Source organism: Perissodus microlepis, chromosome 18, assembly GCF_051167445.1.
Source record: "Perissodus microlepis isolate ML-2025 ecotype Zambia chromosome 18, ASM5116744v1, whole genome shotgun sequence".
Taxonomy (NCBI): domain Eukaryota; kingdom Metazoa; phylum Chordata; class Actinopteri; order Cichliformes; family Cichlidae; genus Perissodus; species Perissodus microlepis.
Window position 1 is genome coordinate 5,235,158 of NC_140478.1, and position 22,438 is coordinate 5,257,595.

General features: G+C 43.5%; 1 protein-coding gene across 3 annotated transcripts in view; it reads left to right on the plus strand.

The window, feature by feature from the left end:
- Positions 1-22,438, plus strand: part of chd7 (chromodomain helicase DNA binding protein 7) — a 70,468-nt gene that overhangs the window by 341 nt on the left and 47,689 nt on the right. The window contains exons 1-3 of one of the 3 annotated variants that reach the window (XM_084913638.1): positions 11-8,112; positions 17,294-18,883; positions 19,301-19,632. In XM_084913638.1, coding sequence (XP_084769764.1) covers positions 17,413-18,883; positions 19,301-19,632 — 1,803 coding nt within the window. In that variant the 5' untranslated portion in view covers positions 11-8,112; positions 17,294-17,412. Of the gene's footprint in view, positions 1-10; positions 8,113-9,614; positions 12,622-17,293; positions 18,884-19,300; positions 19,633-22,438 lie in introns of those variants that run through there. The other 2 variants (XM_084913639.1, XM_084913637.1) reach the window with 2 other exon arrangements.

A 22,438-nucleotide genomic window follows, 5' to 3' on the forward strand; every position in this document is an offset into this window, starting at 1 on the left:
TTTTCACTGAGTGCATTTAAGAAAAATTTCGAACAGATTTTGGCACAAGTGTAATGCTTCCATAATAACACAGGGTCCTGAATTAAAATCGTTTATATTCTTTCTGAATAGCAAGTTTTCCATACTTTTTCAGCACAATCGGACTCTTTAATCCACCCAGTGAGTTGTGTTTTTTAGACCGACGAGCATTTCTTTCAGGGCAAACTCGCGGGGAAGGTTCTGTTTTAGACTGCAGGTTTATTTCGCATCTGTTTTATTTTTTTCTTTCAGTAGAAAGTCATTGAAGGTCCGTGTAGCTGCCATGCCGACATGCTAACAATAGCAAGTTTAGCTTTGCCACCCGCAGCATCGCTCACTCACACAGACGCACAACAGTCCCATTAGTTAGTTGAAAAGTGGAAAGAAAAATGTCCAGCACAACACTGAGAGCCTCGTAGTTTCTGAGTCAGTTCCTCAGACAACTTATCGTCCTGTGTAATATAAAACTTGGACTTAGTTCATTTTTAAAGTGTGAGTGTTAGCTCTGTTAGCTAATTGTGTTGAAGCTTCTAGGAGACACGAGGTGGCTCGAGCGTAGAGGTGAGTCACTAGCCGACTGAATGAGCGGAGCACCGAGGGAGATTCCCAGCGGAGAATACTTGGCAGAAATCTCCAAAAACGCCGCACACTGGCTCAATTGCACCATTTAACAATGAAAGTATAAATAATAGTTTGATTTCAATAGAATTGTAGTGTTTTGTGGTCAAGGGGACAGTGTTAAGAATGTGTAGTAGTCGGTAGTTTTATTGGACGAAAGGGACAGAGCAGTGGAGGAGAGGAGGGGGGAAGCTGTGAGGCCAGGCGGTCATTCCATACAACCGTGTTTTTCTTGTTGTTTTTACCATGCCTTCTGTTATCAAAACACTTTGGAATGTGCTGAAAAAATTGTCCTACTCGTGTACAGCTTTGGAGTGGCGGAGAAAGTATTTTACTTTAACAAAAAAACGCGATGAGCGAATCGTTCCCTGGTCCGAAACGACGTGCGAAATACCGCTGATAGGCTAATTAGCTTTGCTAGCCGCTGGAGGTTGGCCCAGCGCTAGGACACAGAAGTTCAGCTAGCCTGCTAGCCAGCTCTCATCCTCATTGTGTACGGGCAAAGACCACTTATTAGCCCCCCCGGGCTAGCTACTAACCTGCTCGAAACGGTTATCGATCAGTGCATAGCTCTTGGGCAAGGGAATTAACTTTGCTTCTTTTTTCACTTCACTTTTTGACGAGGTAAAAATGCAAAGTTACATTACAGATCCTCCTTAGGTCTTTCCGCCTTTTGGCTTTTGTTAGGAGCACTTGTTTGTTGTGTTACATTGTATCCGTCGACCGAAGTTTGGTTACACTTACGACTACACTTGTTACTCGATGTGGAAGGGGAAAAAGGCAGTCCTAAACACCTGCCCTTGTAGTTCCACTGACACATCTTTACCATATACTAAAACCGTATTTTTTTCTTTGTACAGTCTTAACTTAATTGCGTGTGTTTCTTGCGCTATCCTGTTCTCTTTCCCCATTATGTGTTCTGTAATCGGCCAACTTGCATAATGGTCACCCTGCCGCTCTCACGCAACTCTGGCACTAAAATCTCTGGAAAATAACCGAGCTTGGTCCCCCCTCAGAAACACGCGCTCGTTTTCTATTCGTTTTTACTTTGTGGTTTTAGTCAGTGCGACACATTTCAGTGGATTTGTGCTGGGTCTTTATGTTTTTTCCTCCCGTTTCCCATAGAGGCAGGAGCTGCTATACCCCCACCACTACCACCTTGTGTCTTTGAGCCAAGATGGCAGCTAGTCATGTTTAGCGGGCCACAGAGGGAGAGATAAGAGGCCCTGACCACACACACACACACACACACACACACACACACACACAACAGATGCTCAGCACTATTTGGTCTCTCTCCCCTCTGTCTCTCACTGCCCTTTTTTGTGGTAAAATTTGAGCCCCCCTCCCAGCTGCAAGGCTGACTTAGTTTGCTAGAGACAGTTAGTCTGGGCTAATCTGAGACTTTTACACAAGTTAGATTCCCCTCCCTTTGACAACGTGTGCAGAGGTGAATGTTTTAATTTTGCACATATTTAGATTGATTTACTAAAGTAGACACAATGGTTGTTATTTTTTAGAGTAGCCCTTTTCCCCGTTTTTAAATAGTTCAGGCTTAAGTTTGTGGAAGTCATGCTGATTACCCTCGAGTTGTCTTAATTTTGGCTGGTGAGTGTGCATTATTCACTCAAAGAGCCAAATAATACAGCCATTAACATTTGAAACTTTATGAAGCAAGTTGCCGGTAAATCTGTTTGTCGCGTTGTCATAAACTCTTTGTTCCACTAAAAGCACAAAGCAGAATCTGCCCTCTTGTCTCATTTTTAACTCTAAAAGATAGGGATTCTGTGAGATTGAGTTTTTCTGTTTCCTGTTTTTGGCAGTGGTCCCAGCATGGCCACATCTAGGGAAATCCCTGTCACCTTACAGTGGGGCTAAGATTGGGGCATACACCACACATACAGTGAAATGCAATTTTAAGATAGCTCTGCTCAGAATGATGCAATCAAATTTCCGTGCTTATAGCTGTACACTGATGCTCATTGTCGTCATGTATGCCCTCCCCCATTATCTATATTCAGTGATTTTTAATGAACATCTGTCTGTGCAACTTTACCCATATCCATTATTTTAACTTTGACACTTTCTTTGGAGCAGGTGTCCATCAGTTTGTCATGATTTTGAATAAGCCTACTCCCTGTTGTTGTGGTCTATGAATCATTAGTGTGGTCAGTGTTGGTTATCTGGACATTTCACTTTTGGTGTGCAATCATCTGATGACCTTTTCACCAGCTCTTGCTACTTACACAAGTGTACGCAAAAATGACAGACGAGGAGAAACTAAAGACAAACGAGAGGAGAAATCACAAGTAAACTTGTTGGCATGTGGGAGAACTCTGACATTTTTGTATTATGCTGGTTAAAGTGACATTTGTTAACATATTGGGCCTTCCTCTCTCAGTTTAATGTACACATGATTATTGAGAGGATGGGAAATCTGGATGTAACAAGTTCATAATTTCTCAGCCTCATTTCTCAAAATGCTAAAAAGCAACTTTAATATCAAAGGCGCATTTTCACTTTCAGCATTGCACCTACTGCCCCGAAGTGAATTTTGTGTCTGACTTAATGCATTAGCATCCACTTTCTTGGTCTGTCGAAGTGTTGAAGTTATCTTACACACTCAGTGGGGTTAACAGTGCAAATAAAGTATTGACCACAAAAAGGAAGTGCTAGATTCTTGCCTGTGTTGCAATTAAATCTGAGTGCGAAGCAGAGTGACTTGTCTGGAGGGTGATCTTGATTTGGCACGTGGGGTGCTCTTCAGTGGTTAGGCTCTTTAAAAGCTCTGTAAATGCATTTTAGTGTGAACGTTCCTCCCTGTCAGACGAGTGAGTCTGCAGAGGCAGACTCACTCGTCCCACACTCACAGACTCCCATTGTAACCAGTAACTGGTTTAGCTAAGCCTCTTTTCCACTAGTACTGCCTCGACTCTACTCGGTTTTTGGTTGTTTTCCATTTCAGTAGAGTACCACCTAACGTGGTCTATGCAGCTGAAAGTTCCAAGATGCCATTTGTCACATTTTCCGATCTACTCAGCTCACTTGGAACCCCAGCAAAGCAGGTACTAAAAAAGTACCTGGTACCAGGTAATACTACCAAATGGAAAACCACAATAGCTGACTAGGTACTAGTGAGAAAGGGCTCCTAGTGAACTGAAAATGTTTTAAGGGACTCACTGGAGAGGCAGCCGAATGACAGAAAGGACCAGGCCAGCTTGAAGGTAGGGAAACATCAGATAGCGTGGGCTTAGCTGTGGGCAGCTGGTTAGCAGCACCTGAACTTTAAAAACAGAATACTTCATAAATAAATTATAGTGAGATACAAAAACAGAGATTTTGAACAGAAGATGGAATGGTGTGCAGAGAATAGTATCAAGTAGACCAGCATCATAAAAGAGATGTTTTAGTGGGAGATATGCAAATCACTCCAGTTGGTCAGCACTTTCAGAATAAAATCAGTAAAAAGTGGAAGCAGAAATTTGTCATTTGCTACCTTTAGTCCTGAGATAAGTTGTAATGCCCCAGCTGATGTTTTTCTGGACAGTAGTGTTAAATGGAATAATAATGAGAAATCAAAAAGAAAATTCTTACAATATTTTAAGAGAGCTGACTTGCAGTTAGTAAACAATGGGTCCTGAAACCTTCTAAAATGTTTCTTCTGGATTTTAACCTATGCTCGCAGGAGACGCTCCATGAGGAGCTAGTCTTTCTGTAAGTTTCAGTAAACAGCCTCCAGTTAAGCTCTATAGACACACGCTGCGTAGTGCAGATAACCTCTGGTTGAACTGTAACAAAAGCAAAATGTATATAATGTTTCTGATGTAGATATGATTTATAACTGAAGATGGGTTATCTTCACAACTTCTTTGTAGAAGTGGAGCTTACGAGAAAAATAACTTTTTCTCATGTATTAAAGAACAGCTGCTTGTTTATGGGAACGTCTGTGGCGTTAAGAGCTGATGCATTGCAGGCATTGTTGAAATCCATTTGAGGTCAGCGGCGGTTTCGCTGTAGTTATGTAGTTGAAAGTAATGATGAAAAGCACTCACTCACTCTCTCACTGGACACACAAGCGCACATAAGATGGATGACACTGATTGCCCGGCCAAAACTGAACTGAGTGGATTGTCTGCAGGTTAGCTAGCAGCAGGTAATGCAGCGCACTGGACAATCTGGTGCTGAAAGGTTGCTGTTGGGTGTCTGAATCAGATTACTGTTGTTTGTTAGGGGGGCCATTTTGTCTCGTATCATCATGTGTCATAGATGGCACTTCTGTTAGTGGGGATGAGAAGTGGTGCTGTTGTTTGCCTCCATCTCTTTCATCTTCGCTATCTATTGCTCCACCTCCACCCCTCAGCCACCCACCCACTCCCTTTCTGCCCCTCTCTGCATAAGCCTACCTCCTTTTTTTCTAGTCTTCTTTCTCACTCTTTGCATCTCTCTTTCTCGCTCTCCATCTTTGCCTGGCTGTCGGTTTTCTCCCCCGCCCTCCATCCAGCGCTCTCATTTCCAGCCAAAAGGTTAGCGGGGGTCTTTAGCACTGTGGTGACATTCAAAACTGAGTGTCATCACTGTGTCTACTGCTCTCTCTCATCCTTCCCTCTCACCTGTCTCTCCCTCTGCCCCCTCCTTCTCTTCTGCGCCTGCCTCCCCCATCCTCCTCCTGCAGCGAGGGCCTTCTGGACCAAGTGCTGTGCCTAGGAGAGAGGCTGGCATTAATACAGCTCTCAAGTGTTCGTGTGTGGGCTGTACGTGTGTTCTGTATGTGCTGGAGGAGACGGCCTGTCAAGTATGGGCCTTTTAGTTTGTTGACCTCTGCTGCTGTATATACTTTTGGAATATCCCGTTTCCCCTCTTCAGGTCTTTGCTAACATGGGAAGAAAATAAGCAAAGCTAAATCCAAGGCCTTTCCACTGGAAATATGTGGGAGTTTTGTGTCATCAGCTGCTGATGAATCCTATTGCTGAAAAGCTCCGTCAGCGCCATGCAAAAATCTCATCAGTTTCCTGGCGCTTGCTGTGGTTTAATGGCACTCTTGTGGCATCCACGCATCCTTCTTGCTCATCTTCGATCACCATTTCTCCTCGGTGATTCACGTTGCTGATGAAAGATTAAGTGCTGCTTGCTTTTGGAATCAGCATCCAGTTAGGGAGATGGAATGAAAACAGGATGATGTTAACTACACGTGAAAGAGATTTCAACCAGTAAAGACATTTTCGTAAGAGGTACATAGATCTTTGTTTTTGACAGATAATATTGGAATTTCCTGAACATGTAAACATGTAAATGACTGATCCTCCGTGAGCCTGGAGGTTTCTTCTTCTTAGAAGGGAGTTCTTCACTGTTGCAAAGTGCTAATCGTAGGAGATCATCAGATTGTAGGAGTCCACCTTTTATATGTAGGGTCTTGAACTTTTATAAATATAGATTATAAACCACCCTGACACATTACTGTTGTTGACTAGTTCCATCTACTGTTGGAGATTTAAACCCATAACAGAAGCACTGTGATCCCATGGAGCTCGCCAGCTCTGAAGAAAGCGAGGGCATTAGGTGATTTTTCCTCGCGTTTTTAGAAGGACTCTGGAAGTCTTAGCACCTGGGCAGGTGGGGCAAGAAGTGTAGCTATCCAGGCTCAGGGGATTTGGTTCAGACCTGGCTGTCCCATTGGTTGAAAAGGACATGTCGATAGCAGTGACTGACTGAGCAGCAGTGGGGGTTGCATTCTGGAGAGCCTGTTTATCATCAGTGTGTGAGCCTTCCTGTTTGCTCTTGCATAAAGGGATACCTAAGCATTTTGACTTTGATGGGGAATTCACCATGAAAGCCTTTCTTTGGAAGCCCGTGTAATATTCATGTTTTCTACAAAAATGAAAATCTAGACCGAGAGTCAGGAAAGTACTGCCTGTGATGTTCTTGTTGCTCAGAAGTATTTCCAAAGCTTCGTTTTTTTTTTTTGTTTTTTTTTGGTCTGAACAGGTATGACAAATCTCTCAACAGCCCCAAAACCACTGGTGGTTTTCTTTCAGCAAGCTGATCTGACTCCCTGCTACTGACAAATCCTGTAGTTTTTGAAAAGACTACTGCTTTTGAACACTTGCAGGGTTTTCCCCAAAGCCTGTAATAGTGGCAGTGTAACACTATGATAAGTCATTTGCATTACCAAGCTACAATTTCCCCCTCACCTGCAGCCGTTTGATCTCCGAACTTCATATCAGCTTATGCCTGCTGCTCTGACTTTCTGATCAAGAGTCAAACAACACTGGAATATTCATACTAATGAAGTGGTTTGTTTTAGACACAGGGGACGCCTGTCTCCTTTGGCTCTGAATGCCTACAGCTACAGACTCTGAGGGGTGGTAGGGGAAATACCAGCATTAACTATAGCGCTCATCCTGAAAGCGTCGGTACATGTCGTCTGACTGGGCATTGTGACCTGCCTCCTGTTCTGAACTCAATGTGGGTCAGATGCTACAAGTCAAATATTAGTTCAGCCTACTGTATGTATTAAGGTCAGATAAGACACTTAATCTGGTCCCAGTCTATGGCAGAAGTTTTGGAAACTCATTCATCCCTAGAGTTTTAGTACTGCAGAGGACAGGCTGTAGAGTACTTTTAGGAGCTGCAGAGATCTTTTAAAGATGCATCCCTCTGGCTTAATTTATAAATTTGAGACATTTGCTTTATAGGAAAAAAGATACTCCAATGACCTTATTGCCTGTGAGGGCCTATCACAATTTAAACCAGCATAAGTCTTCCTTGATTTGCATAAGCTCTTTCCACAGATTCTAAATGCATTCTACAACCATATATATCCAGTGACCTTGTAAGTAGATGAGTGGAGGAAACCCGTCAGCTAAGCACAAATGAAACATTCAGGTTCTTAGGAAGCATTTCTCAGCAGTCTGTTGAAAAAGATTCAAGTCTTTGTCTAAACCTTTGTTCTTGGTTGTGTTTTCCTGTTTGTAGTAAGTGACACAAAGTGTAGAAAGAAGACTGAGAATCAGTCTAGCTTCAAAACAAGCTATTTTGACATCCTACATTTGACATTTGGTTTTGATTTGCTTCACTCTGCTGTTGAGTTTTGATGACTAGAATCTACAGAATTTAGGAATGCCAGTTTCTGTTCAGAAGAAATGTTAACATATAATTACCAATGACTGATACTTGTTGTAAACAGTGTTTTGTACTCATGTAATGGAGTATTATCTCACTATCAGCTGAGATAATGCTAATCGCTAATTCCGCAGTGACACAGACAGAACAGCTTGTGTGTAGCGCTGTGCATGGGAACAGAGAGGAGGGAGATGGGACGACACACTGTCAAGTTTGTTTCCTAGCTCCAGCATGAAGAGAAAGTAATGCATGTAACAGATGGAGAACAAATCATACTTAACCTCATTTACATACACCAATGAATGATTGAGACTCGCCGAATCAGTGAGCACAAATGGATGGATATAAGCTGAACAGGTAAACCGGCACTGAGTCATAGCATTTGCCTGCTTCTTCAGTCCTGTTTTTAACTTACAAAAATGTATTTTTAATGCCTTAAAAGGGATTAACAGGAGCTTCAGGGCGATATATATATATATATATATATATATATATATATATATATATATATATATATATATATATATATATATATATATATATATATATATATAAAATAAATAAATAAGGGTTGTAGGGTTAGATACTTATTTGTTGCGAAGCCAGTACCGTGTTTGTCTCCACCCTTCAGCTCTTACTAGTGGTTGATGTTCATGACTCATAACAACACGTTTTAAGGAGTTCAAAGAGGTTGGTAGAGTTCTCGTTTCAGCAACATTACAGTATTAAACAGTTATCATAAATATTAACCTGGCTATTGATTATTTAATTCTCAAATCAGGAGAACCGTGTAAGATATGTTACCTAAATCAATGGTTGGAACTTTTGAGCTGACCATCAGTGTGATGGTTCCCCACCCTTGTAATGTGCTGGCAGAAACCCTGGTATTGGCAACAGATTGGTGTCTCGAAAAATTTGGAAGCTTCAGTTATAGCTTTGGTTTAAAGAACTCAAAAATCCTGTTTAGGCCCGATGGGTAGAAAACCTACTGAACCCACTAGAATCTTTAAACTATTTGGCCAATATTTCTGGGCATATATGTGTCACTTTTTAAATAGGCTTGCTTAAACCAGTGATTTTCAGGGAGCATACAGCTTCACAAACCACATGACAGGTTCTTTAGCTCAGTGAGCACAGAGACATGCACTCTTTCTCTCTTAGCAGGTTCCTTGGCTACCCCCTGTGGCCTACTTCTTTCTCTCCCTCCCTCTCCTGTGTCTGTCTCTCAGCCTCTATGTCTTCTGGGATCAGACTGAGAGCCGGCCAGTGGTTTTTCCTACCACATGGTAAAGGCAGGGAACAGATTGGATAAACACAGCCCTTTCCTGCTGACCCACCGCCACCACCCACCCCCTTCTCCTCCAGTCTCTCTCACACACACAAACGCAAACCAACACACACAGTGTCCATTAACAAAGCAGCCGTGCGTAAAATAACCAGATTTTCTTTAGCTTCACTGCTTCTTTCTCTTTTCGCCTTGCTCTCTTGGCCCCCCTCATCGCCACCCCGTCAACCCCCACCTCCTCTTCTTTCTTCCTTCCTTCCGGCCCTCAAATCCCAGCCCCAAACACACGGCCATGCATCCCCTCACTTGAGCGTAATTACACACACAGCTAGCCAGCTCTTGCACGCTGTCCTCCATTTGGGAACAAAGGTATAAATTATAGTGGCTTAGATCCTGGTGGTAATGGGAGGTGGGTGGGTGCACACGTGTCCTGCAGATGAAGAGGGAGATCATTTGCTTTTTAAAAAAAAAAAAAAAAAAAAAATCCCCCCCCCCCCCGGAGGTGTTTAGTGAAGTTGCGCTTGCTAAGGCACTGGTGTAGTTTGCTCTTTGGTTTGGTTTTATTTGTCTGTACCTGTCTGTGCCTCAGAGGAAACATGGTGTTGTTGACATGGCAGAGATTTCCTGTAGTAAAGCCTGGAGGCTACAGACAGTTTAGCTGCCAAACTGTCGACAGCACAGACAGAACTGTATTGAGCCGCTGTTGGCTAATCTCCCTCCCTCACACCCCTCCTTCACCGCAGGCTGACGCTGCATGCACCAAGTGATTTGCAGTCATTTTGGTCAAGTGTAATAGATGTTAACAAATAAAAACCGGCAAGTGTCTATAGTAGTGGAGAGGAAAAAGAGTAGAGGAAACCACTAAAATGAGGCCTGTGGATCGAGAAGGTGACAGCCCCATGCAAATTGTCAACATTTCGAGATTTCTCTGGAGTGTTTAAAATGACAACTTCAATAGGCGTTCAGAAATGTTTACAGAGCAGGAAAAAGGTGAGGTGTGCCTGCTGCCTGCGGGTTTTCATTCCAGCCCAGTTTACACCAGGTGACGTCACTCCCAAATATACCTTCACGCTGACGGGAAGAACATATCAGTTAGATCACCTGACGTGGGTGATTGTCTGCACTGAAAACTTGGAGACTTGTCACGCTGTGTTTTGTTAAATGCCCAACAGATATATGATATGTGTAAAATGCTCAATATACAGAAATTGTAAAAAATAAAGTGGGCATTTCTGATTGGGCCTGGCTGCCAGTCTTTTCTTAGAGTTCCTGTTTGGGGTTGTTGTTAAATGAAAGCCCATCTCTAATGCATTACAGTGAAAGGCTGTGTAATGCCTCCGGCAGCCAGAGAAGGCCATTCAGTTGCACTAACTTGGCAGTGATATTCTGCGGTTTCGGCTTGGCTGAATGGGTGGCCTCAATAATTGTGGTTTGACAGAGCTGCACAGTCAGTGTGAATTCCTGAGCCTGGCTGGTGATTGCATGTGTATTTTTCAAGTTGGCTGAAACTCGTGCATGTATAGTTGGTTAAAACTATACGTACACAAGCCTTTCAGTTGTGTTTTCAGGTGAGGTGGAGCTGGTAATTACGTTATTTGCCTCACAGGCCTGTGCACTCCTCTGACAGTGCCCGAACCAAACCCTTTTCATATTGCTTCTAGCTGTGTGTAAACTGGAGAGTGTCTGCTGCTTCAAGGTCAGTGTCTTGATACAGTATCTTAGGTTTTATTTTGGGACATGGTTTGCTTGGAGTTGCAACACAAAGAAATGCAAAGGAAAGGCCCTTTCTCTCCCATCCTGACCCTGTCTTAGCTACCTCCAGTGCTTTCTTTACACTGCACAGAAATTACTAATAAAACCCAGCATTTGTGTGTGCTGTAGATCATTTTTCACACAAGTTCTCATATTTGACAACGAATTGTTTTAATGACGACTGTTAGATTTGTTGATTTTGAATTGTCCATTATAACTGTCAGTATGGTGAAATTAATCAAACATTAGCCAATATATAAAAATTATAAATATATTTACAGATAAACATCAGTTAATCTTGTGATAGTGGTAATCAGCCAGGCACATATCGGCTGATAGCGCATTTTGTTGTGCTCTTTTACGTCTCCTTCAGCATTTTGTCATTTTGTAGATTTGACATTTATGCAAACGTGGTCGAGTTTATCCAGTTTTGATGCTGTTATGCCAGCACATCCTCCAAGTCTATATATTAGCAATTAGTGATAGACTGGAGCTAAAATAACATATTTAAGCTGCTCAAAATAGATTTCCCCACTAGTTTCACTTGCCACTTTCTGCTCAGTATGTTTTGTAATTATATTACTCTTGTAATATAATTGATTGATATTCTGGATTTTTGCAGTGTCTTGTGACATGAAAGTGGATTACTTGTCTTTTCTTCTTTTTTTCCCATGAAATCTGTTACTGACATTAACATTTAATAACATGACAGCAACTAAAAGGATATTTACCTTGTTCATCACCATCAATGTTTTTTGACTAATGTTTTTTTCTAATACTGAAGTTTTGTTTATCTGAGTCATCCGCCTTCAAACTGACCCCTGTTGTTAAAACCTACATTGACTGTCACCTCTGAAAATGCTGATAACCATCAGTGTGGTCGTGTGAAGCCACATTAAGTGAGCATGAGCTTTCGGCTGTGTTAGTACCTTTCTTTTTTTATGTCACTGGATGGCTGAGTAAATTTGTTGGATAGGAGGTCGAAGTGCCTACCATACTGCCGATAGCACACAGACTACTTATTAACAGCTTGCCCTGCATCATAAAAATGGGAGGTCTATGTTGTTGTATGTGAGCTGCTAAGGATACTAGCTGTTGAGGGTCAAGCATGAAGGCTCATCACATGCCAAGACACTGATTTGCATAGCTAGGAAGGGACAAAGTGTTTGCTGCTTCATGCTAAACATTGACTGGTATGTATTCAGTTGGCTCAGATGACAGTTTTCTTGCTTGTTTGTTTTTATGGGGTTTTTGTTGTTGTTGTTGTTGTTGTTTTTTAAACGGATACATCTGTGGTGTTCAGTATGGATATGTCTGAATTTCTACTTGGCTCCTCAGCATAAGTGTGGTACGGCAGGAGGAGCATAGGGGCCTAAAAGCCTCATCCTTTGATGAGATTTGGCATTTAAAGTGGCACACTGGTCGCTCACCTAATTCCCTGTGCAATGACAGCTGGGCCAAACTGTGCACGTGTTTTCATATATGTATGTCACTGTGTGATCTCTGCAAGAACTCAAGTTTGGGCTAAAACTGCAAAGAAAGTGGTACAGAAAGTTGAAATCAAGAGAACAAGGAGTTTGTCTTTTCCATGACTGAAGCAGGTTTCACAAAGGGATTAACAGATACGCTAGAGAGATGGAGGATGAAATAAAGAGCAAGAAGATGAAGTGTATCCTGCTCCATCCACTCGTTGCAGACGAGTGTTATCTTGTGGGAGGCTAAGTTCTAAATGCCAGACAAGAAATGAGGAGGATGAGTGGAGCAAAGGAGCCTCGAGACACACACACGTGCAACTGCGCTGTTCTCTCACACACACATAGACGGCTCAAGTAAGTGCTTATATAGCTACATTTATTTAGTAATGTGGGATTCACTCATATGTAGAGTGTGTGACAGGAAATCAGTTACCCTCACACTAGCTTGCTGCAAAGGATGTGACATTACACTCAATTACTCTCACCTGAGACACAGACACATGTAGAAACTTTTCCTTCCTGTAGTGACTGAAATGCACTGCGTTTCCGAGCTGCTGTATTCTTGGTAATCTAGTAGCTGAACACAATATTTTTTTTCTTCTTCTAATGCAACACTTGATGTGCTGCTTTAAGAACATGCAGCACATTGGCCTTAGCTGCCATGCAATGTTTGAATGACTTATACAAAAGCAACTAGACATGGCATAATATCTTTTCCTTATTTTCTATCATAGTGTTACATTGGTGGAGACTCGTTTTAAACACGGCCAATATTTCAAAGGAGTTTAATCTATGTACAATTAATCCCAGTGAGTCAGATGCTTATGATTCACACTGCTCTACTCAGAGGAGATATCCTACTCTGGTCTTCTCAGGCACACAGCCCTGCCCCTCTTAAACTCACGGTTTAAGAGGGGCAGCCAATCAGATATTGACATGAAGTGTACGAAGCTGTAGAGGTTGCTTCCCAAATATGAAATGAATAAGGCTAATTTTGACCTGTGTATCATGCATAGCTAACGGTTCAGGAACAAAAGTGGACACACAAATGTACGTTCACTCTGGTTATTGAGTTTGAAGTTTGAACCTGCTGAACTTCAGTGTGCACCAGCAGGCATGCCCATGTTTACTGTTTATAGTAATGCCCTACTGGAGCTAGCAAAAATATCGCTGATCGAGTGACCGAGTGAAAAGCTTTTATAGGTGTTTCTACTTCTTTATGGAAACACATCTCAACCAGGGATCTTAAAAAAGGGCAAAGGGGGTGTCTGAGTTTTGTGCAAAGTTAGCAAATTCTACAAGAAAAGTGCTGTCAGCTTGACACAAACAGTATCAGATCTCCTTTATAGGCCAAGGTCAGTGAATTCTCCATTTATCATTGGTCCTGTCCAGTATATGATACTGATAACCTGTGTACCCTAGCTGATGTGTATTTAGAATCAAGTTTCCAAGTTCTTATTTGTAATCCAGAGGCCCTGTCTCAACACATGCATGTCAAATTTATTTTCATTCCTGTTCCCTCTGACTAACACTCTGCTGTGTAAGTCACAACTGTACAGCTTTGCCATTAGGACAACGTGCAGATATTTGGAGACTCCATCCAGGTGTGGCAGAATAAGTTGTGTTACTGGCAGAAGAGTGAAATAATTAATTCAGATGAATTGTTATCCTTGTAAATTAAATTCACATGTTCAGAAGTCTAAATTACCAATTAGTGATTTTTAATTGATGATTAAACTAGTTTTCTGGAACACGGGGAAAAAACACATTACATCAACACTGCATGAAAAGTCAACTGTGCTTGAGACAGATGAGCTTAAATGTGCTTATTTTATATATAGTTATAGAAATATATATAGCTATAATTTCAGAAGAGAAGGAGACTCGGATTGTAAACAAACATGTTTACAATCCGAATGTAAAGCCATTCAGGTGTTAGCAGCTCTCCTCCCTGCAATCCAGTCACTTAATACTAAAAACCAACTGACCAAGACTAACAGATTTCCTGCTTTACAGGACAGATATAGTATTTTTGTCACTGGCGACCGGCACTTTGTCAGAAATGGCTCCAGGTAAAGCAGTGAAAATGTTCTCAATATAAAGTTAAACTCTTGTTGACGAAACTACCACTAGTTTAAGTCTTGGATACCTTTGCATTTTGCCGACCATGTCGTAATAAGCTCTTTGTTCGTACAGGCAGCTTGTTTACGGCTCATAGGTATGGAGGAAAGGACTCGTTAATGCTATTTACACAACAAGAGTGGATGCTCCCAGCTGGCATCTTGGAGATTTGCAACAGAAAGGCTCAAGGCTTTAAGGAGAGCTTTTTCACTGTAGTGCTGTGTCATGCTAATGTCATGTTACTTAGTGAATGGCTTTAGTTTATAAGGGTGTTATCACCCAAAAAGCAGACATTAAAGAGTATGCAAAGAGACTTTGAGGAATCACATCTGGTTACAAATAACTTGTGCTTGTTAGTCTCAAACGTTAACTTTTAGATTCTTGAAACTTTTCAAACAAAAAAAGTCTTGGATTAGTTTAAAAGTATCACTTTGACTTCTGTGTTTTAACTGAGTAGAACGTGGTAGTTTTTACAGCATTCAGAGTTTCTGGCAATAGCAGATGGTGGGAGCAGTGAAAGGATGTTGGACCAATCAGTTCTAACAGTTTTATCCTCTCGAGTAAAGCTGAAGAGAAAACATCTGCCTGGTGACAGGAAGCAGCAGGCTTTATGTGAAGTGTGGTCATATTTTTGACAAAACAGTAGCAGAAGTGCTGCTTCTCTGCCATGCAGACTGCACCAAATGTAGGCCCAGCTCTGTGATAGGCACGTGAGCCAGTCCAGGATGCACCCCATGCTGTGATAGACCTCAGCAGGCTGTATACTCAGACCTAGTTAGCCCGCAGTGAGAGGTGCTTCACTAAATCTGACAATTTGGAATGTCAGTTGCCTAATTTGATTATTTGTGTGGGCACGAGGAGTTTTACAGTGCCAAATATTTATTAAGAAGGAAAACTTGCTAATGCTTGTGTGCTACTTTACGTGAGTGGAAATAATGACACGTTTTATCCCCGATACCTGCCGAGCTCTATAATGAACCAATATGTGGGAGGGAGGAGTGGAGGAGGATAGAAATGGGGCGAAGGAGTTTGGGGGGGTGGGGAACTCTGTAGCGGTATAAGTTGGCTTGGCTGTTGGTTTTTGCAGCGCATAGAAGCAACAAGCAAACCTCCCCCAGTCCTCTCTATCTCCACTACACACACACACACACACTTCAAGCATGCTCAGATCCACCTACCTCCATCCTCTCACTCACACTCACTCGCTTGTTACATTGGCCTCTAAGCTTCTCAGATTCCTAATTTTATCACACAAATAATGCTGAGTTCTTAGCAATAAGTTTCCCGTACGCATTTTAATCTAGCTTTTTATACAGAGGGAAAGGGAAGCCCACAGGTAGCAGGTGGCTAATTCCCGTACCTTCAAACATCTGCCAGGACTGACTGGTTAGTTAGCCAGCTGAATGAGTTGCTGACTGAAAAGCTAACCACTGACTGACTGGTGTATGGGCAGGCTCTGTGGCCTGTTGGCTTGCTGTTTTCTGGCTGGCTGGATGGCAGCTGCTGCTGTTCAAACAGAGCTGCATCTGCTGGGTCCTTTGTTCTAGCGCACACACACACACACACACACACACACACACACACACACACACACACACACTCTCTCTCAATGACTCCAAGTGTGTGTTGGAAAAGAAAGAAGTTCTTTGTTTAGTAAAAATGGAGGTGGGGGATGGTCTCTTGGGGGTGGGGTGATATAGAAAAGTTTGATTCAGTGGTTGCCTTTTAAAAAAATAATTTTTAACATCTTCGTGTTTTACCTCACCGGATAAACTAAAATCTTTACGAGTGAGGCCATCATACCATAGTTAATAAAGATGGCAGTTCAGTTCTGCATGGAGAAGAAAAGCATTTTCTGTTGAACAAACTTTGATAACTAACCCTCCTTCAGTGTTTCTTACAGTGGGTTTCTAAGAATGGAAAAAGAATCAAAATAAATTGTGTTCTTGGGTTTTACTCCTGAATTCAAAAAGCTACCTTTGTAGAAAATGTCCCTACAAGAAATGTCTAACTTTATACAATACCAACCACGGAGGAGAAAAAATGGTTTTCATGCTCCTCTGATTACCCGTTGCTGATCAATGCATCTTAGATGCTAGCTTAAACTAAACTGCGTTGTCTCTTTGTACAGGTGATCAGCACCATCAGTACTCACAAGGTTTATGATATGATTATGTTGTTGCATGTCCATCAGCAAAAGTTACTGTAGTGTAACTAGCCTCTAAATCAGTTGCTTTTCCAGTGAGTCTCCACGTCCGTGTGTTGGACTGCAGCTGACGGCTGTACTCCTTGTTCTGCTCTCCACCCTCTGTGAGCTTGGTGTAGCTGAAAATGAACCAGCTCTCCACCTGTTGTAGGTTCTGCTTAGAGCTGCCCTGGAGCAGAGCAGAACAAGGACTTGTTGACCAGCTGCAGCCTAATATATTCTAGTTGGAGCAAACCAGATAAGATGCTCTCTAGGTGAGCTGCTGAAGGATGCTGGGGACTCTCACAGCTTTTTAGCAGTGACTAATCATTGGAAATAAGAGTGAGAAGGACTGAGTAATTGTGGATGAAGTCATTCGCTCATATTCATCAAAAAATGATAAAACAACTTGCTGAGTATAAAGTTAATATAACTGGTATATTATATTGTTACTGGCATATGGAGTCCTATACCTGTTAATAGTATCACACTACATGAGTAGATTAAGTTAGGTGGCTGTGGATTTACTATGTAAACACTTTATTAATACAGAACTATTGAAGACTAGTTCTGTATGAATTAACAAAGGCAGCATATGACAGTTCATCGGGGGACTGTTAAAGTAAATTATTTTCATAGTGAAGCATCCAGGAGCTCTTTGCCCTTCTCTGAATACCTGCATTAATGCCACTGTTTCTTTTTCTCTTCCTGTCTCACCAGAAACCTTCATGAGGACCATGGTGGAAAGCTTCAAATTAGCAGCTATCTGATTAGCTTCTCACTGCACAACAAATCTCCCTCCATCCAGTCCCCGCCATCTGTGGGGCCTCCATCCAGTCATGGCGGACCCTGGGATGTTGAGCTTATTCGGGGACGACCCAGGGCTGTTCTCAGATGGGTTAGATGGTTTAGGAGACTGCTTTCCTCAGCAGTCGGTCCCAGGCCAGTCTGCTCCTCTTGCCCAGCAGACAAATTCCGCTCTGAACCATGAACACCAGGGAAGCAGGGGATACCACCAGGGGATGATGCATGGGAGTGGGCCTACCCCAGCACAGCCTAAATTGGGGCAAATGTACGACCATGGCCCGTATACAGGCTATGATCAAGCCGGCACCCCTGGAGGACGAATGATGGCTCAGAATGGCCCCAGCCAGGGTCCCCCAAATGTGAACACGGCTATGAATGGCATGACCTCCCACTACCACAGTAACCCAGCTAACGCTAGCAACCCCCATCATGGGTACCAGGGTGATACTGGAGGAGGAGGAGGAGGAGGTGGGGGAGTTTGGGGCCAGCAGCAGCAGACCAGACCAGCTTATCCACAGGCTCCAGCACAACCAGGGGCTACTCCCAACCAGATGGGAAGCTACCAAATGTCTCAAGGCAATTATGGTGGGATTCAAGGTCCACCCACATCTAATGCAGCCCGCATGAATCAACACTACCCTCCACAGAGCATGGCACCCCCTCCTGCTCAGGACTCATCTCACTACTTGGGACATGTTGGAATCGGGGGTAACCAGATGAGACACCCTCAGCCTCAGGCACAATCCCAAGGCTATCCCAATATGGGACACACATCCCGATATCCACACTCCCCATCCAGACAGCCGCCGCACCCCCACCACCAACAAGGCATGGGAGGGTTTGGGGGTACTCAGTACTCTGGCTATCAGCCCCAGTATGGTGCCATAGGACCTGGGATGGGCCAGGCTCCTAATACTAATGTCAGTGCTAATGCCAGCCAGCCCATGGGATCAGGGCAGCTTGGCCAGAGGTTTAACCAGGGAACAGGCCCGGCAGCAGGGCAGCAGGGACAACGATACCCCCCTGGACCACCACACCAAGCCCATCAGACTCATTCTGCCCCGATGCAGCAGCAGCAGCAGCAGGCAGGGCAGCAGAGCCAGCCTATGCACCCCCTAAACCACCCGCAAAATATGCCCCAACCCCAAAACCAAGCCCAGTCCCATCTTGCCCCCCCAGCTCAGGGAACTTACTCCTCTCCTTCATCCATGTCCCCAATGCGGGTTTTGGGAGCCCCGACCCCTCCTCCCGCCCAACAGGGCAGACCTCCTAGCACAGGGCTAGCTGGGCCCCCAGAGGTTGCAGGATACACAGCAATGCATTCTCCACCCAGTGCTATGGCCCATCCACAGAGGACTCCACAAACCCCGCTGTCTGCCCCACACCCCCAACACCAGCAACCCCATAGCATGGCCCCCAGTGCGGGGCAGATGTATCCTGGTATGGGGCCACAGCGTGGCGCACAAATGGGACCAAACAGGCCTCAGCTCCAGCAGCAGCAGGGTAAGCAGTGTTCTGTTCACGGGCTTCACTTTGATCCTTTATTGGCGATCAAGATCAGTTTCTTCAATTTACAAAAGGACAGAACTAGAAACTAAAGCCATCTCCATCATGGTTGTATTGGCTAAATACTGAGTAAAGCTTAAACAGGCACATGATTTGATGCCATGATACTTGAAATGTGACTTTTGTTTAAGAGAAATTATCAAAATATGGAAAAGTAAGAGTATGTCCACACCTGTTTGGGGGGGGGGGCATCAAAGTGTTCAGATGAATTTCATCATCAAACACAGGGTAAAAAGGAATACTGCCTTGATTCCATCTAAATAGTTGACAAGGGTGACATGATGATGACTTTTTTTTTTTTTTTTTTGTTTGTTTGTTTGTTTTTTTCCTTTTTTGTCCTGTCGCTTTATCCAGGGCACGAAGCCCCCGCAAGCCAGGGCGGAGACCAGCGTCTACTCCAGACCCAGCAGCAGGCCTCTCGAAGTGGGCAGCATATGCAGCCGGCACCCATGAGTTTTCAGGGACCGCCTGTTGGTCAACATGGAATCCCGGCTCCAAACCAGGGCCTTGGGCCACCCACTCAGAGCCCTCAGACGCAGCACACACACCTGCCCTCACACCCTCATCACTTGCAGAGCACGCCCCCTCCCCCCAACCAGGCCTCCCACCCGTGGGCACCTCCACCTTCTGCCTCCCACCCACTCTCCTCACCCCCTCTTACCCCACAGAAAGTGCCTCACATACAGGTGAGTCTCCGTCAAACAGACACTTTGATGTGGTAGCAAGGCTGAGTATGTGTGAGTGAGATCAAGACTATGTGCATTTGTTTTCATGTGTGGGTGTATTTTATGTGAATGTTTATTTTTCATGTGGGTGGGGGAATGTGTGTATTTGGAGTGTAAGGGAAGTGTGTGTGCAGGAGTGTGTGTGTGTCTGTACATGACATTTGAGAACACAGCGGTGCATTGGGCACTGGCTCACTGGGGTTTTGTGTATGTTTGTTCATGTTTTTTTTTTTTTTTTTTTTTTTTCCCTTTTGTGTGTTCTGCTGCGGGCCTTGTGCACGGTGGTTGTGTTTCCGTGTGTGTGGTGGGGGGAGGGGGTATGGATTTTTGCAGCCGCTTATTTCCTGTGAGCTGCATATCCTGCGACACGCGTGCACACACATGCACAGAGGCGCCACTAGCATAATTTCTCCTCCCCCTTGCTTCCACTATCCCCCTCCTCTGTAGAGGAAACCTCCCTTCCTGTCTCTCTCCTCCCAGTCTCCTCTCTTTCCGCTCTCCCTGTCTGTCTTACTATTTGTCCTCTCCTTTTCAGGGGTGCCATCATTAAGTTAATGTTGTGTAGCCGGATGTGCAGAGAGACAGTTTGGACAACAGGGAGACCGTGAGGATGGGGTGTGATTAAGTGATTTGGAGTGAGAGAAAAAAAACATTAAGAGGAAAGAAGTGAAAAACCGAAAGAAAATCTCAAGTGAAGGGAGGACAGGAATGGTGGGAAGACATTCTCAGTGGCGACCAGCACGTTTGTGGGTTTGAACACGCGGCACCATTGCCGCCTGCGTCACGTGTCCTCCTCTTCCATTAGCTTGTTTTGTTGCTCAAAGCCCCCTTTCTCCACTGACCCATTCACACACAATAGCAGCCCTATGGACATACACACCCAAAGATCCAGTCCCCATTTTCTCTTCCACCCCCACGCCTCCCCACTTCCAAGCCTACATCGCTGTGTTCAGTGGTTGACATTTCAGCCGTCACACTTAATTTATCCAGCACTCCTGACCTACATGCCAGGTTGACTGGTGAGCCTTGCTCCTCACTGGGGCACGCACTGCATGTGCCGTTCTGCCATTCTGGCTCTAGCTGCAGGCCCAGCAGCCCCCGTCATCACACACACACCAACGGTGCTCTGGAACGGAATAGTGAATGTGCCTTGAGAAATAGGATAGCCTAACTAGAGGAGTTAGAGTAGCGTGTGCATGTGGCCCGGGAAGCAAGGTTTCTGTGCGCCTCATGATGCACTTGTTAGAAAGAGCCCCACACACAGACACACACACACACCAAGCTGGTCAGTCAGTCATGATGACTGCATGTCTGGTACTCTAAGCTCCATCTGTTCACTAAGCATGGTTATTACACATGCACGCACACATGCACGCGTGCCTTCGTCAGCAGCTCAAGGTCAAAGCTCTGGCAGAGTGCTGGGGTGTGACCTTTATTCTACATCTCACGCACACTAAGTTGTGTGCAGCACTCTAGTTGACATATAACGCGCCTGTCTTACCCCTCCCCCTGCTCTGCTATACATCTAGCTTACCGGGGTTCTGTAGCTTTGAGGAAATGCTGCTTTGGTATGAAGACGCCGGGTGCTCGTTTGTGCGAAGTTCAGCGAATGAAAATATTCTGCAGCTGACTGCTTACTCAACACACGAGCACAGTTCATTTTTCATTGATTTTTCTCTTGGTAAAGTTGAAATTTATCCCATCTGAACTGTCTGTCTATAATAATAGATGGATGCTGGGATGGACACTTGTCTTCTGGATTCACTGGGCACACAAAGTCAAATTAAGTGAAAATGATATATATATAACTTTATAACAATATAACATGTTAGAGGTTAAGGAAAAAGGTGTTTTGTTCTAGTTTTTTTTTTTTTTTTTTTTTTTTTTTTTTTTTAGCTAGGTGTTTGTCTAATGCATGCCATCAACGTCTTTGGACCTCTTCGGGCAGTACAGTTGTTCCTGATATCTCCTCATTGGTGCTTTGATTATGTTGTTGGATAGCACTGCCTTTCATGACAGTCCAAAGTCTCCTAAAGCTGTTTATCTGCGTTATACTGGTGACTGAGAAGGCCACAGTATATGATTCACATTCTTTTTATACTCATAAAACCAGTGAGTCAGTGAGCCCTTGTCCTATAGGTGGGAACCGGTTCCATCAGGATAGAAATTTGTTTGTATTGACTCTTCTCTCTAAAAAGAACATGTTCCCCATCTTACACATAAAGTGTCAACAAAAGCAAGCAAAGTTTATGTTATTAGAATAATATAACAAAGTGGTGTGCAGTATTTATTCCCTCAGCATATGGCTCACTTGACCTTTGCTTAAGTTGTCAAACTCAGGACTATGTTTTAAGTGTAAGCATCCAGGTTTTCTTGCATTATATTTTAAACTGAAATTTCCAGATCACCAGTGTTCATATCTGTGAAAGAAATACACCATTTTTCTTTTTTAAAGAATTTCTGGTGTTAAAAATTCCTTTAACCTCCTAAGACCCGAACTCTTCCACGGCATGCATTTTTAATTTCTCTTTGATAGTTGGGCTGATTGGGACCTGATGAATGTAAAAACAAAGAATTACAAATGTTTTTTTTTTTTACCTAATTTTTGTTTCTGAGAAAAATGAGAGCCACTTATGAGGATATTCGTTTAAAATTTCGATAGAACAGTAGCAGTATAATGTCCTCGTAAGTGGATATCAGGCCCTTGTAGAGCAAAATTGAGTATTTTGGTCTAAATAACCCAAAATGTGATATCCACATATGTGGA